General features: G+C 39.9%; 1 protein-coding gene across 4 annotated transcripts in view; it reads right to left on the bottom strand.

Annotated features, from left to right (window-relative positions):
- Atp8a2 (ATPase phospholipid transporting 8A2) overlaps positions 1 to 17,529 on the bottom strand; it is a 726,716-nt gene that overhangs the window by 249,508 nt on the left and 459,679 nt on the right. For all 4 annotated transcript variants that reach the window (XM_023714997.1, XM_023714998.1, XM_023714996.1 and 1 more), the window contains 2 exons: positions 9,509 to 9,692; positions 4,179 to 4,289 (listed from right to left, as the gene is read on the bottom strand). In XM_023714997.1, coding sequence (XP_023570765.1) covers positions 4,179 to 4,289; positions 9,509 to 9,692 — 295 coding nt within the window. The remainder of the gene's footprint in view (positions 1 to 4,178; positions 4,290 to 9,508; positions 9,693 to 17,529) is intronic.

The raw sequence follows: 17,529 nt of genomic DNA, 5'->3' as shown, positions 1-17,529 counted from the left end.
TCCTGAGATCCTGTACCTCAGATTGTAGAACCTTTGTCAGTGTCAGCCATGTGGATGAGTCACGGCCAATGCTTGGCCAATGTGCTCTCTGTAATCTAACTTCTTAACCTCAATTTTGCATTTAAAGAAAAATTCTTCCTGTTGTCAAAATCAAAGAGTACAGATCAATCAGTGCTTGTCTTCTGCTTACAAATCACAAGGACAGATACTTACATAATGGTCATGATGTATGCCCCAGGCTTAAAATCACAAAATTATACTTAAGTCCTATGCTTAGCATCAATCTTATAAATGAAATCAGTTTTACCATGAAACCTGCTTATTTCAAAATGAAAAAGGGAGTCCCAGCTTGAAATGGCAATAGGACTCCAACTGAGTTGTTTAGATCATTCACTGGCCGTTCATATACCCTGTAGAGCCTGGTCTCTTGTCTTTACTAGTTCTATTCCCATTCCCATCTTCCAGTGCAGGCCCACAGGGCACACACACACACCCAGATACCTCCAGGAACACCACCTGCCTAGCCAGGCCCTGATGTTCTGCATCTTTGAGCCCCTATGGGATTCCACTTTCCCTGAAACATGGGTCACCTGGCCACGACCATGAAACTTATCATTTAACTGACCTAATACAAAACTAAACTCTACTTAAAATGTGTTTTTCAAACTTTCAATAAGCTTTCCCAAATATACACTCTGCTTTTACATTTTCTCTTCTTCAAGGTGCCTAAGAAAATAAAGTACTTGTGACTCCCTCCCTCCCTCCTTCTCTCTTTCCTACCCTCACCCTTCCTCCTTCCCTCCCTTCCTTCCTTCCTTTCCTTCTTTCTTTGTCTTGCTTTACATTCCCATCTCCCTCTCCCTTTCCTTCCTTCTTCCTTTCTTCATTTTCTCTCTTCCTCTTTTCCTATTTTTACTGAATATACCTTACTATATATAACACACAGCAGCATCTTACCATTTTTCATTGTGCAGTTCCAAGAATTCACACCTGAACTACACATGTATGACAAGCACATCCCCAAGCCACTACCACCCCGACCCATCTCCAGAGCTCTCTGTGACATTCTTGTCATTGTCACCTATGGGAAGCAGACACAAAACTGCCAATTTTCTTTTCTTGATAAAAATTCATTTTCAATCCATAGAATTATACAAATTAAAGGGGTACATCTAGGTGTATGTCAATTATACATGAATAAAACTCATCAAAGACAAAGAAGGGTGACACAGTGGGAAACAAAGCCGCCGACAATTGGGTCCCACACTGCAAGGGGCAGGTGTGTGAGAGGGAGATGGAGATTTTGTGAGAGGTCAGGAGGAAACCTGTGACAGCTTAAAGACAGACATACATTCACCACTCATTCATTACCAATATGTTGAGCATCTCTGGTCCACAAGTTTCAGAAACTATACTTTGCCAGCATTAGGGATGGATGAGCAAATGCAGCTATTGTTTTTTGTAAAAAATAAAAAGTTCTAAATTAAGGCAGCAGCATAAAGGATGGAGGCAAAAATTATACAGCATTTTGCTTTTCCCTATTAACAAGGCAAGCATGAATGCACAGATTCTATCATTTTATTCTTATTTAAAAATCATTTAAACTATGACTACTATGGCCTAAATAAATTTTATGTGGCACTTTCAACAAGTGGTAAATGAAATCCATCAGCAACTAGAAATGAATAATGTATTTATTTTCACTGATAATAAGATTACCTTTAGTACTTTTTTTGCAAATGAGAAAATCAACTTTTAACAATCTTTGATATTATAGATCAAACACATTAAAAATATTAAAATAGTATGCAAGTAATATCTTTGTAATCTCAAAGTTTTATTTGAAGTATGTGCTGATGCTGGGGAAATAATTTGGCAATAACAGACACTATCTGAGTCTCTGCTCTACCCATATGGGCTTAGTCAACAGTTTTGGTTTTTTTGGTTTCCAAATTAGTATCTTATAGAAATATGAAATTGAAAATTAGGCACAGAGTGGTGGAGTCTTTTTGAATGTTTCTAACTTCAAAGAGAACATTTTAAACATCCGTTTACAGAAGAACAGTTAACAATTGTTGCTCAGCTATAATAAAAAGAATTAATTTGAGACACTCTGTGGCACTGTCAAGGCCTGAATCCAAATAGAATTTTTCAGACAGATTAAAATTATACTCTTCTCAACTTCAGCCCACTCAAAGTTAAAAAAAAAAAAGGGTCAAGATAGTAGGTGTAAATAACTAAAAAGGGCCCCAAGGGGTTGTCTGGAAAATGAAAAGCATGATCGCTTCACATAGAATGTCTTGATAAGAAGCTGAGACTATCTGCAATTTGTTGAGGGTGAAGAAAACCAGATTCTTAGGAAAACTTCTGAAGCCAAGAGCTACAAGAGTACAAAATGCTGTGAAACTTGGGATGGCATGTAGGAACAGGGATTCCCATAGCCCTTACACTGTCACCTATGATTCCAGTGACATTTAGAGTGAGTCCTATCATGGATGAAAAAATCATGGCAAGGAGAAAGAGGTCAAATATCTTTAAGTGCCAAAAAGGAATTATAAAAGTGCAAACAGGAAGATGATAAGGACCACAGAGTCCACTGCACTAGCATCCTATGTTCTTACCTGGAGCAGGTGAGGTTGAATACCACACCATAAGATATGCATATGCATTATACCTAATTTTTGAACTTATATTGATTTTAACTTCAATACAACGAATAAAATGTCAATCACATAACTGCATTTCTGAAAGTCCTGCTGACTGTTTTCTTCCTAAAAAGATAATACTGATGTGTTTAATAGAAGCAGATATCACGTCACACAAAAGATCTAAATTAAGAATCTTACGGTCAGCTTTGAAAATTTGGTCTACATTTCTTTTGAGCACTTGTAAGACTCCTCTAAGAAATAGGAATGCTCCGAGCTTTTGAGAAGCTTCCATATGTGCTACGATAAGCATTCTCCAAACAGATGCAGCCATCCCCTGAATATGAAGCTGGACAAAGAAGCTGTCCCTTGTGCAGATGAGAAAAATACATGGCTATTTCTTGGGGAGCCCCAGGAAGCTTGAGGAATGGAGAAGAGCTACGTTTCTACCTCATTTACACCTGTGGCTATATCCTTATGCAGTGAAAAACTTGCACAGCTTAGAAAAATCACCCTTTCTATCACTGTGGTTACCAGATGAGTGACATGAGCTTGTTTGACCTTGGTGATTCATTAGGAAAGATTAGACAAGTTGGTAGAGAAGCCATCAGTCACATTTCTAGGAGTTAAGCCACTTGTTTTCAGATCTGAATAGTGTAAGAGACCATCTCAGAAAAAGATCTCCACCTTAATTATTATCTTTGCCAAGAGTTGAGAAGCCAGACCTAACAGAATGAGATATTAAAACACTATAAACAATTAACATAGAGTAACTATCCCTTCCTATTCCCTCATAGAATGACTGCCTAGTTCTCCTCTACTAAATACATTTGGAAACCCACTGATCATGTTGTCCTCAAAGCCATACCTTAGCAGCAAATCATTCTTAAGAAGGAAAAATGAAGTGGCTAGTAGCACCGTAGCAACCATAAAGTGGTTTTCCCATGTTTGCTTGGGATCCATTCTCTAGAAAGCACTTTTATTTTATTTTTACCACCAAGAAAGATGAGAGTGTCTGCTAGTGGACACTAGCCACTGCTGATCTCAAACTACTCTTGGGAAAGAAGGGTGTGGGTGACATCCTACTGCAGCCAGGAACATAAAGGCAGAAGCAGGGGAAGAGGCACCCATGAATCAGGAGGGAGAAGGAGAGTGCGATAGTGAGGCATGGCAGGCAGGAAAGAAGGCTGCACCTTGGCTTTGGTGACTGATTATGTGGCTCAAGCCCCAGAGCACACAGCTGGCTCCCAAGGAGGACACACACAAGTGCAGTTTGCCTAATGATCCATTTTTGGAATGCCCATAGCAGTGAAACATGATGAATTGTGTTCTCTTAAAATTTTTATTCCTTGCATTTTTCTAGGTAACATGTATGAATTTCATGCAAAAATTAAAAAGATATTTAATCTTTGGTATAAATGGGTTAATAAGTTGTAGCAGCATCTTTTCATAATTTCAAATTAACATAACCTTTCCTTGAGACAACTTTACTTAAAAATGCCTCCCTTGGGATAGAAAGTACCCCTTCCTTACCTCAATGATGTAGAGGACCACGTTCTTATAAAAACAGTACAATATGCATTTGGTCACCCGGTTGTAGCTCCAGGCTCCGTGAACCAAGAGGAGCTTCTCCAAGTAGGAAAACTGAAAGAAGAGAACACAATCAGAGCTTGTTCTTAAGGACTGAAAGTCACAAAACATCCTCATGAGCAGAAAACAGATAAGGAAGGGGAAACCAGATTCTCAAGGGCACCTCACAAAATCATTCCCTGGAATCTCCTAATTCTACCCAAGATGCTGCCAGACTTCTCAGGGCAACACCATTGGCATTTTACTGAAGCTAATGCTTCCTATGGTCTTAATTATTAAAAATTACAACTTGAATTGGAAGAAAAGTAGAGTGGGAATCAGCTGTCTCTTCATAGTTCAGTCACAGAGTTTCATAGTGACAACTGGGGCAGGACACTCATATAACAGTGCATTTAGAAAAAGGTACACAAGTGTATACACAAACTGTCTCACTGTCAACCTGCAAGTTAAAAATATTTACACATAAGTACACAGATAGGCATATGGAGACAGAGGCACACAAACACAATCATGGACACACACATTGACACCAACACATGCATACACAGATGTTCATATACATAGATGTACATAGACACAAAGGCACAACACACCAAAACTGCCTCCGCTTGCACATCCACTTTGCTCTCTCCTTTTTGCCTCCAACTGTCTGCCTTGCCAGAGCACAGTGCACTCTAGGAACATACCATGAGGAGAAATTTCGTTTCAATTCCTAACCTCTATACATGCAAACTGTCTGGTACTAGGCTGTGATCCTTTCCGCTCCTGCTGTGCCGGGACAGTCTGTTTTCCAGGGCTTACCGTGCTAGACACTCAGTCTCAGGATGAGGACTTTCATGAAATGAGCCTACTGGGAGGCATTGGAGTCCTTAAGGGAGCTGTCTGCAGGACGTTGGTCTCATGGAACCATAGTTACTTCCTTCAGGAGGTTCCTGGCTCCACCTGCTCTTCACCTTAGGGTTTCAACTCATCCTCCCTCCTCCCAGGAGCTCCACCATGATGGCATCTGTTCTCCATGTTGCACTGCAGCTAGCAGGCACTCACCTTAGCCAGTTGCTTGGAGTGAAAAATCTTAATTCTTCCACTCAGAGACCCAGCATCACTGCCTCTGGGCAGTCTACAAACTAACCCCTTAAGCTACCAGGGAAGAGAATTAGGCTTGTTTGAGAACTTCTTAGAACACTAGAAATTCCTTTGCTGTTCTCTATTTCCTATTAATTTTGTTTTGTTATTTTATGCAAAAAATAAGATAAAATTTCATAACAAAATAATAGACTAGCTATAGTTAATACATTGCATATGGTTATCTTCAAAGTAATTACTCAGAACTTAAGATATGGGCAACACATTTCTCTAAACGATATTAGCACAAACCTGTGTTTTCAGTAAACTGTAAGAAATTAGTAGTACCACCATTTTGTATTATTTTTCCTTTTCTCTTCTTTTCCTCTTCACCCACCCTAGTTCCTCTTTCCTTTTGAAAAATTTCTTCCCATTTCACAATATCTATTGTACATTTTCGATCTTATTTACTCTTTCAGCTTCTCATATCAGACAGACAACACGATGTTTACACATGTGAGTCTGATTTATTTCACTTATGAGTATAGTCTCAAATTGCATCCATTTACTTATAAATGTCTTGAGTTTGTCTTTCTTTATGGTTGAGTAGTCGTCTGTTGTATAAAAACACCACAACTTTTTTATCCATTCTTCAGTTGATGGGCATTTGGGTTGTTTCCAAGATTTAGCTATTACAAACTATGCTTCTATAAACATGGGTGCACATATATCACTGTGGGAGGATGTTTTCAATTCTTCTGGAAAGGTACTCAGGAAAAGAATAGCTGGGTTGAATATCACCTCTAATCCTGGTTTTTTGAGGACTCTCCACACTGATTTCCTCAGTGGTTGCACCGGTCTAAACTCCCACCAACAGCAGAAAAGGGTTGCTTTCTTCCCCCACAGCCCCTCCAGCACTGTTAATGGTTGATTTTTTGATGACACCCATTCTTTCCAGGATGAAATGGAATCTCAGTGTTGTTTTGATTTGCATTTCCCAAATGACCAATGATATTGAACATTTTTTCATTAATTTGTTTTCTATTTGAATTTCTTCATCTGAGAAATTTGTATTCATCTCAGAAGCCCATTTTTGGTTTGCATCTTTGAATTGGGGGGTGATTGTTTCAATTCTTTGTATTTTCCAGATATATTAGTACTCTGTCAGAGGGACAACTGTCTAAAATATTTTTCCACTCTGTGGGTTGGCTTCTCACTATGTTGATGATTTCATTTGCTGTGCAAAAGCTTTTTACTAAGATGAGATTCCAGTTGTTGATTCTCTGTAATATTTCCCATACGGCCTTTGTTTTGTTTATAAAGTCTTTGCCTATACCTATATCTTCAAGATTTATACCTCTTTTCTTTTCCAGTAGATTTAATATTTTCTCTTTCAATATTTAGCTATTTGATCCATTTTGATTTTAGATTAGTACATGGGGCTAGTTTTAGTCTTCAGCTTTTAGATAACTTTTGGAATTAAATCCAACTATCTATAGAAAAAAAGCACCCTGAGTGGAAATAAAATACTTTAAAATTTTTCAAAAGGAGACTCCATGTTGGCTTCCATTAGAACTAAAGGAGATGAGCTCCTGGGTAAAGTCACTTTTCAAAGGCAGAGACACTCATCTATGCACTTGCGATCAGAAGGGACAACTTCAAAGTGGCAGAAGTAGGTGTGGATGGAAGAATAAAATTCCCCATAAATGCTTATTAAGTATTCTAATGGGAAATGAGGAAATCATAAAATAACTAACTAAACAAATAACAAGGAAGTTTGCGTTTGACCCGTACCCCCTGGCGTTAAATTTCAATGGGCGTGAGAACATCTGCTCAAGTCATCCTGAAGGCTTCAACCTGAGTGTTATGATGATTTGTTTTCAGGGAAAAAGTCTATATCCTAAATCAAAATGCTGTCTTCATGAGGTCATTCAAAAGACATTAAGGAGGCAGGGGGCAGGAATGATTCTCTCTGGAGTAGGACAGGAAGCTGAGGCTGCAGGCAGAATACTACACCATGGCAGCCAAGGCCGCACAAGGACAGGCAGCTATGCAGATGAGGTTGTCAGTCCCCATGACCCCGTGCAGAAAAGCATATGGCAAGCAGGAGAGAAACAGAACCAGAGCTCCATCTACTACACAGCTATCCCAGGGCAAACTTCAGAGCTAAACATGTTTTGTCTGCTATATATCACTTTACAGGGTATATCCTCAAAAACCCAATATGAATGTACTTGCCCCCATCTAAATGAGCAGACAAAACACACAATATTAACTTTAACCAGAGATACTTATCATTTGAACGGGGACAAAGAGATTCCTCTGACTATGTTATTTCTGATGTAGTAAATAAGGAGTAAGTAGCACAGTAGTGGGTGAAGAGGTGGTAAGATGGGCACAAACTCAGCTCTGAGATAACAGCATGCCAGGCTAATCACAAACAGGATGAAGGACCTAAGAAACATGGACCCACAGACACAGGTAGCCACATCCATTCTTTTAGCAGAGGTGGCCATTAACCTGAAGGGAAGAACGGCCCAAATGGAGTTATAAAGCCCTCCAAGGGCTCTTCTACTCTGACACTTTCAAGGTGAGTAGCATGACTGCTGCAGATCCCACATCCTATTAGTATGCAGTTTCAATAAAGTGAGTCATGGAATCTCCCTTCCCCGGACATTTTAAAGAAATAAAGAAAAAACAAGAAGAAGAAAAAAAAAAAAAAACAGACAAATATTTGCCTGGAATGCCTAGGAAACCTCTTAAGATCTCTCCCAGTCATATGATGTTATAACTCAGGTATTTAATAACGCTGGGATGTATAACATGTATAGTTGCTGACAGCATGCAGGAAGCATAAGTCTCATGGGGCTCTAAGCAGCTGACCCAAGAAGGTAATTGGGCAGGTGTATAGGGCAGCCCAGTGTCAAACTTTCTCTGACCTTGACTGTACCCAGTCCTGAGGACGGTTACCTGATATAAAGAAACTTTGGTTTTACCAACTGTAAAATCAGAATATTTTATCTGCTCTAGGAATTCTCCTTAAGATTTATTTGAACAAAGGAGCAATATTGGTTTTGTGCACTTTTCAGAACTATATGGATTTTTTTAATTCCTCCCTGTGGCTCAGAATATGGAGCTAGGAGGGAACTTGAGAGGTAATGTAACACAGAGCCCTCCTTCAGGGAGGTAGAGGTGTGAACCTGCAGAGTACCATTCCATAAGCCCTTGGGCTGCAGGAAGTTTGTTCACATTCTAGATACAGACCGTGATTTCAGCCCGGTTGTGTATATGTGATTAAGATTAAGCCATTCTTTAAAAACTTTAAGTCTCAAAAGAGGTGGAAGGTCTTACTAACCGGTAAAGGTGAAGATATTGAGTCACAACTCACTGAAATCTGAAGCCAGGAGATAGGAATGTCTAGTGATCTGGATGACCAGCAGCCCAGGTTACCTAGATGTGAGCCTCTGGGGTCAGGATCTGGCTCTGATCCTTCACCTCTGAGTCGTCATTAAGGAACCGGCAGGTCTTTCATCCTCAGGCCACCTGTGCAAGCTCCACAAAGTGTGTCAGGAGTTTCTGCACATGACTCAGTTCACGTAGGAATGGCATAAACTTGGCTGAACAGCAGGGGTTTGTTCGCTACTGACCATGAGGTCACCATGGCCTGACTCTGGCTCATGTGTGTAGCAAGTCACCTCACAACAGTGGTCCTGGGCAGCGCCACAGTCACAGCTGCTGAGCGGGGTTGTATATCATTGTTTTTCCCTGACTTGAAAACCTGGCAAGTGTATGCTAGCACCTTCAGGCAGGGGTGGTGGTGCCAGGAGGTGATGGCATAGAATGGCTGTTAACAGCACAGCTGTCCTGCAGCAGGGAACATGTACGAGTTGCCCATGCAATGAAAGAAGGAGTGGAGGGTGAGAGCAAATACTAGCAGAATAAGGGACCTCTTTGCCAGCAAAAGTACAGTGCCTAGGTGATAGGTAAGCAAAGTAGCCCTGTGGCTGACCAGAAGAAACTAAACCAGCAGACAAGGCAGGTCTCTGTGGAGACCACGAAGATCAAAACAACATAGAAATCTATATGGATCAGCCGTTTCATCTAGACATGACCTCAACAAGGTGGTGAAGTCCTTGGGGCTGGACTGTAGGTTAAGCAGCACTACCACTGCCATCAGCAAGACCAGACACTTGATCACCCACATCACTGACCTGGGCAATGGCATAATCCGAGTTGTTGGTGGCTTGCATGCCTTCATTGCCACTGATCCCTACTCCCACGTGAGCAGTCTGGATCATCCCGACGTCATTGGCACCGTCCCCAATGGCAAGAGTAATAGCCTTCACCCGCTTCTTCACCACGTCCACTATCTCAGACTTCTGCAGAGGAGACACTCTGTGAGAAAAGAAAGAAATGACGATGACGTGTGTCTTCCTAAATGAGACAGCTGTAATCAACATTCATCTGCTACAAGGGCAGTTGCTGGACAGTCTCCAGATCCAATATATTTGTTTTATGCTCAGCAAAGAAGCTTTTAGAAAACGGTGGCTGTGGCTTTTTTAGTGTTTGCCAACTTCACAGATGAAATACACATCTGAAAACTAACTTAGAACAAGGCTATTTGCCATTGCACTGCTCAGTGGGAGCGTGGGAGCAAGCCCTTCAGAGGGACATGTGCCTTCAGAACCATACAACTGGTTAAGATAGTTACAGGGGTCTTCAGAAATGCCTTCCCAATACATTAGAGTGTTAGCACAGACCCCAACAGTCCTTTGCTGCGTATCATAAACAGCCTAAGGCTGGCAATTAATTTTGTGTCAGATCTGCTTTTATGGAAGGAAAGGAAATTGGTGAAACCTGAGAAAGGACAACAATAAGGCCAGAGAAAGAGGAAAGAAGAAAGACTTCCATCTGCATCCAGCAGTAGAGAGGTGTTTGAAGGGCAACCAGGGCGGAAGGACTTAGGATCAGGAGTTCCAGCTGTACATCCAGAATAGCTGTACTCTGCAGAAGCAAAGCCCAAACAGGGAAAAGTAGCCCATATCTAAAGGGGCTATCTCCACCAGGGATTGAAAGAAGCAGTATGATTTTCATGATTCCTCCAGCTATTTGAGAAGAAGGTCTCAAAGGCTTAATCTGTGCATCTAACATGCATCAATATTAATTAAAATGAAGTGCTTAATCAGAGTGTGAAAATAAACTATCTAACAGCATGAAAAAATATTCGTGTCCTGGGACTGATTTATTTTAAATTCTGAGTTGGTACACCGATATCTGATTTGGGAAATTTGCAAGAAACCTCTAAATCAGTTACATGTGCACATCCACAAGGTGGGGGAGCAACTTTTTCCAGTTTCCCAGAGGTATGCTAACTGCACTTGAATGTGGACTATACTTGTAACTTATCATGTACAACAATATGCCCAGCGAGAACTATGACAGTTCATATGGCATCCACCCACCAAGATATCCACTCCCAATAGAAAATTTCAGTACTACCCTTCATTTCATTTTTCCAATCTGGAAAGCACTGTGGTGAGACAGTAGATTAAATGCAGCACAGTTGTCACTATGCTCAGTGACTAAGATATTGTAATTAGAAAAACAATCTTAGGAGTTTAAAGAGAGTTAGAAAGGAGGTTGTGCAATTCAGCATTCCTTTTATCAATTTCACAAGGGTTGGCTATAGCAGGAATTCAGTGTCCCCTCGAGTAGTTGTGACCACTACAAGTTGTTATTTTCTCCTTTGCTATTTTCAGACATACTTAAATATACCAATTCTACCCTTTGAGCTAGACCAGGATAAGTAAATTTGCGTACTTTTGGAAGGCTTAAATATGAAGACACCTATTATATTTTTCTTTTTCAAGCTCAGTTTCTACTAAAGACTTCCAGTTTCTTCAAGAATTATATAATAGGCATATTTCAGAAATTAAAAGAAGCTGTAAGCAAAACAGTGGACCTTCGACTGACTTTCCTGCAGTCTAAAATGAAGTCCTGGACAGCTCTGTTGTTTATCCCAACACTAGTCACATTGGCCTTTTTAACAGAAGGAATATGAAGCTGTATTGATTCCCTCCGAGCTTGTGCAACTATCCTTTGGACCCAAGGGCTGATCTTTTCGGCAGAGATGGAGCGCAATTCCCATTCATTTTGACTCAATAGAATCAGGAATCAAATATTTGGGCAGCAAATAACCCAGGAATCAGACTTAAACATCTGACTGAGACTTTTCCTAGTCTTCACCTAACCATGAAGCAGAAAAGAGATCCTGAGTGTTTTCCTTACTGGAATGAGGGAAATGAGAAGCACCTACCACTGGAGATAGTCTTGATGTATCAATGTGAAATCACCATGTGAACTACCAAGGTGGAGCAGCAGTTGTCTCCCATGCCAGCTAGCACAGTTACCTGCAAAGTCTTAGCAGGTAAAACAAAATGCACTTCTGGGAATTTCCTAGCATCTGACTCAGGCTTCCGTGTGTGTGTGTGTGTGTGTGTGTGTGTGTGTGTGTGTGTGTGTAGGTACTTTGGGGGTGCTGCAGCAGCAGAAAATTTTAAGGGAAATACAGAAGCATAATGTCTCCTGGATAGTAGTGCAAATATTACCAAGAAGTAAAACTGAAAAATTCAACATTGCACAATGGTACATTTTTTTGTGATAAATCTTCATGAAAATGAGTTCTGGGGCCGGGGAAATGGCTCACTGGAATAAGTGCTTCCCTGGCAAGCACAAGGGCCTGACTTCAATCCCCAGTTCTGAAAAAAAAAGAGTTCTTTTGGTTTCAATGATGAGAACCAAATACTTTGTAAAAGTCAGTGCAGAATAGGGAATGAGAGAGGAGGCATCTTGTGCTACGTGAAGTCTGGGGAGCTGTGTAGTGCTTAATAGGCCCACCACATAGCACTGGAAAGTGGTTGTAACTATTTAAGAATGGAGGAAATAAATACTTTTCCTTTTAATGCACTGCTGTCTACCAAGTGGTTAGATCATGAATACTTAAATTATTTGGTCTTTCCTACTTCAGAATTTGAAATGGTTCTTTTAGCCTATGAGTTTCAGGAATTATTGGAGACACTCAGGACAATGGTATAGGAAAATCTGGAAGCTTCCACAGGAATCACTTCTCTCCCTGACTATATCAGTCACCCTTTAAGAATGCTCATTCCCTCACTCAGGTGGAATGTCTCCTCAGGAGGCTGTCATGCAGCTTCCTACTTTCTTCTGCACTCAGGAAGATAACACAAAAGAACAGGGAACAGAAACTTGTGCAGCTCTATGAAGCCTTTCGCTGCAGCTTCTCAATAGATACACCACCAAACCAAGCATCTTGGTCTCTTCCTGGCAATCCTGAGATGGTGTGGACGGAAAAGATTCCCCTGGGAAGGAAGCTTGGCACTTCACATAGAAGGGGACTGAAAAAATCTTGGAGGTGGAACAAGGAAGGAACTACACAGCTAAGTGTGCTCTTATTGTGATAGTTGTTGGTTTTCTTTAGAGGCTACTATAGCTCAGATTTGATGTGTTCCACACAAGACCATGTGGTAAGGCCTTAGAGACCAGAATGGAGCTATTTTGAAGTGATGGATCCTTTAAGAGGTTTTTGGCCCTTAAGAGGTCACTGGGGCTTTGCTCTCCAGAGACAAAGGCATCTCTTCCTCTCATTTTTTGCTTTCCAGTGCTGAGATGAGTAGCTTTGGTCAGCTATGTACTCCCTGTTATGTCCTGTCTTGTCATGGGCCTCTAATAACATAATCAACCCACCACGGGCTGAAACCATCAAAACTGTGAGCCAAAATAAAGCCCTTCCTCCTAACAACTTGAGTATCTCAGTATTTTGTTACAGTAGAAAGCAAGCTGGCCAACAGAGGTTAGTGAAAGCCAACCAACAGGAAAGGAGCTAGAAGTCAAACAAATTCCCTAAGTTTACCCTTCTGGGATTTGGATATCAAATAAGCCAGTGTTTCTGATAGCTGAGAGCTCTCTTGTTGAGTATCTAACAGCTTCCTTTTTTCAAAGAGCAAAAGTAAGGGTTAAATAAAATGAGTCTGATGCCAGCATTTTAGAAGCATGGATTTATTATGCCCTCATCTGTAATGCCTTGAGAAAACACAATTCTGGCACACACACACACACACACACACACACACACACACACACACTAAAAGTTCAAATTAGATTTCAAATGGCTAATTTCTGCAGAACTGAAAAGGCACATATATACGCTTTAGCCGTATGTGTTATTTTAGTAGGCCACGTCTCAACAAAGCACCAAGTGGCTTTCTCAATCTTCATTTGTGACCGGGAATGACATGCCACACCTAATAAGTATTCCCATTGTATAATGCTTTTATCTCATAAAATAAGAACTCCTGACCACATCTGAGCTGAGTGAGGTGCAAAACCTATGACTATAATTTATCTGGACATATTATAAATAAAAATGCCAAAGCAAAGAATTCAAACAACTGGAGGAGTAGTCTCTCCATTTTACTGGCTAACAAAATAGATTCTAAAATGAGAAATATTTGTTATGTGATTTAAAAAATCTCCATATCCAGAGGGACCTCATTTTATGGGATATGTGTTCCTAACATTTAAAAACTACCTTTAAATTTATTTCAAATAAAACTTTATTTCAATAAAACCATGGGTGACTGCAGGCATATCTCTTCTGCTTCTGGGATCCCAAGGGATACATCTGTGTGCCACCTCTCCCAAGAGAGGTCAAATATCAGAAGCCACCAGGAAGAACCACCAAAAAGAAGCTAATGAAAGAGAACCAAAGAGATGTGGTAAAGTACTTGAAAGGTACCTCTGCAATTATGGTGGTGCAAAACCTGTAATCTCAGTGCTTGAGAGGCTGAGGGAGGGGTATCACCATAAGTTTGAGACCAGCCTGAGCTACATAGTCAGTTAAAAGCCAGCCTGAGCTACATTGTGAGATCTTGCCTCAAAAAAAAGACAAGGTGCCATGGAGGAAGTGTACACAGTAAAAAGAGAGCATGGGACAGTGGAGTGAGGAGAACAGATTCTGCTGAAGAGACCGAGAAAGCCTCTGATGATGTCTGCTGAATGAATGTCCACAACTGCAAAGAAGAGAAAGGAGAAGTCTGAAGTATTGAAGGATTAAGAAAAGTATATGAAGATGATCCAAAATGTAGAAACATGGTAGTTGTATAAAAAAGAAGGAAACGAGGGTAGAGTACAGAACAAGTCATAGATAAAAATGTCTAAAGACCTAAAAGAAAAAAAAAAAGCCATAGGCAAGTGCCTTTATAAAATTAGTAGTCATTTATTACTTTATCTGATATGCAAAAGCCTGACGCCTGAATGAGTTTTTCTGTTCCGATCTTGCAACACATTGTGAGCAAACTTAAGTGAATTCCTTACCTTCTCAAAACTCAGCCACTCGGGTTGGCGGAGCAGTTGGACATAGATTATGTATTTGAACATGCAGTTTACTTGAGCTGGAGTGGTACAAGGAAGACCACCCAAGTACATCCAAGAGATAGTCAATCAGACCCCTGACCCTCATTAACTAGGTTCACTGAAGCCCTTCACTAACTGGACTTCCAAGTACCTTTATTTCTGACTCACAGTCTTTATGACTAGGAGCTTGAGAACCATCAGCCTAACAAACGAGTCTCAAATCTTTATGAATATCACGAGGACCCAGAGAGCATGTAAAGACACAGAACCTGGCTCAGAGACCTGGAGGTACGGCCTGTGAATGTGGACTTGGAACCAGCTCTAGTGATGAGGACTCAGCTTTCCTGGCCTCCACACTGAAGTAGCTAATGTGGTCTTACATGATTCCTTTCTGTCCAGAGGTTTTCTAGTGAATCTTATATTAAAAAAAACTTTTTATGGTGATTTAACACTTAGCAGAAATACTCAATCACGTCCTTTTTTTCAAGCCATGTACACACATGGGTTCTTTGCTTTTAAACCAAAACCTTACTGGTAAGTGTACATTTTCATTGATAATTTAAAATATTTGCTTTAATCTGGATACCTCACATAAGAAGGTATGTGTGTGTATGTGGGGGAAATACTCACCAAAATAAGACATACTGAATTTCATGCTTTTTATAGTGCTGCAGAAACCAATTTACCTTTAAAAAGCCTAAAACTCACACTAATTAACTGTTAAAATGCTACAACATACCAGATTTTGCTGAGAATAGTGCTTATTTTCCTATTAAAGATAATATTCTGCAAAAGGAATTTTTTGACTATCAAGTCCATTGAAATAAAGTATTTTACCATCTTGATGTTATTATTATTATTATTATTATTATTATTATTTTATGTATTTGGTACAAGATCTCACTATGTAGCTCAGGCTTGTAGTGATCCTCCTGTTTCAACCTCCCCAGCTCTGGGACTACAGGCGTGCACCACCATGCCTGGTCTTGGTGGCTGGCTCAGTGCCCCGGGGCAAGGCCAGCATGGCAGGCTATACCAGTGATCAAACCCAGGTCTTTGAACTTGCGTAGGCAGGTGCTTAGACTGCTGAGCTATTTCTATGGTCCCCTTACCATCTTTCCAACCATAGTAAGTTATCCTAATTGTTTAAAAATAATACTAATTTAAAAATTCTCTTAAGTGATATATTTGCAATATATAGGTCTAAAACTTAAAATTAATTGGAGTATTCCACACATATATTTGTTACCTGCTTTCCTCTTTGGCCACTATGTCTTTCCTTTAGACGCACTTGGGATGCTTATGCAGGATATAATGAGGCAGTTGTCCGGCCTTTGTCATTTACTCTGGAATACCATTTGTCTGTGCTCTGCCCCCAAATGCATGGCTCTCTCAAAAACATAATCTCACTTCCTAGTTCTTTGCTGCATCTCCTGGTCCCTCCAAGTTCTTAAAGTAGTCTGGCTGGCCTGAGATGGTCCTTCAGGCAGAGTGGCAGAGGTGGGAATGAGGATAGGTGCCCAAGGGCCAGCTCTTGTGCACACATCCACTGAAATTTCGAAGGACTCACTCAGTACTGTAGTTTTAAAGTAGATTTAAGTGGCTCCCTCACAGTAAAAGTTTACACATGAAGAGGAGCAACCCTATAAACAAGGAAGCCGTGAGAGTGCATGCCTCAGAAAAAGGGAGTAATTGATGAAAGCAATTCTGGGTACATTTTGAAGAACACAATACTAGACCAAGAAATGGCTGAAGCTAGATTGCAGTACATTATACTAAGAAGAGTGAATGTTCCCATAGGAAAGAGCAGTCCAAGAGACCAGGGCTGGGAGGGTGAAGGCCACATCCATCAGCAACTGTTAAATGACCCAAAGGTACCAGCTTCCGGAGAAGAAAGTCTTCAGCTTTGTCCATTTCAACAGCAAAAGGTTTTGTCCAACTCAGAATTTCCTCTAAAGCTTAAGGTGTCACAAAGCCCTGCCCATGGATGAACTTCTTCTACTCCTTAAAATTACTAAACCACATTTAATTTTTGATCAGATTAGAAATACTTAAAAATGACATATAACCTAAGTTTCCTTTCTTTCCCTAATATCATTAGTCACAATATAAAAGAAAAGATAGAAATATAGATGGCAGGCATAGTGTGGCCTACTAAAGTTTCAAGAATTGGTCCTGAAATTGTTTAATTGGTATTCTTATTTTTATACACTCTATTTTTTTCAGTGTAACTGGTTGCATCCATTTTGTGGGAGTCTATTTAACTTTATAACCTTCACAAAAACACTCAGGTTATCTTTTATTCCTTTTCTATCCATCTTTTTCTTCATCATACCCTAGTATCTAATTTAAGGATAACTAATCAGTCATGTAAGTATCTTGCTTTCTGTCTTGGGAGTATAATTTTATGGTAATTTTAGGAATTTAACAGATAGATTTGGGCACATAGTCAACTCAAATTGCTGAAAGCTTAACATTCCTGGGACATGCTATAAGAACAAAAGTTATTTTCAACAGAGTATAAGAGTATCAATTTTTCAAAAATATTAAGTAAAATGTTTCCACATTCCAGAATAGATGTTTTAGAAATAATTCAATTTTCAAAAGCAGAATTTAAGTTCTCCCTTTTACTTCACAAAAAAAGAGAGTGTTGAATAAACATTCTTAAATCATATTAACATTGACCAATATTTAAATGATGTATTTAATTTTGTCAGTATTTAATAATAAAAAATTTATTTGACACACATATCTCACACGAAACAGTGTCTTGGCTCTGCTACAAACTTTTTTTTTTGGA

This window comes from Octodon degus, unplaced genomic scaffold (genome assembly GCF_000260255.1).
Source record: "Octodon degus isolate 3935 unplaced genomic scaffold, OctDeg1.0 scaffold00038, whole genome shotgun sequence".
NCBI lineage: Eukaryota > Metazoa > Chordata > Mammalia > Rodentia > Octodontidae > Octodon > Octodon degus.
This window is presented reverse-complemented; position numbering and strand designations above follow the sequence as displayed.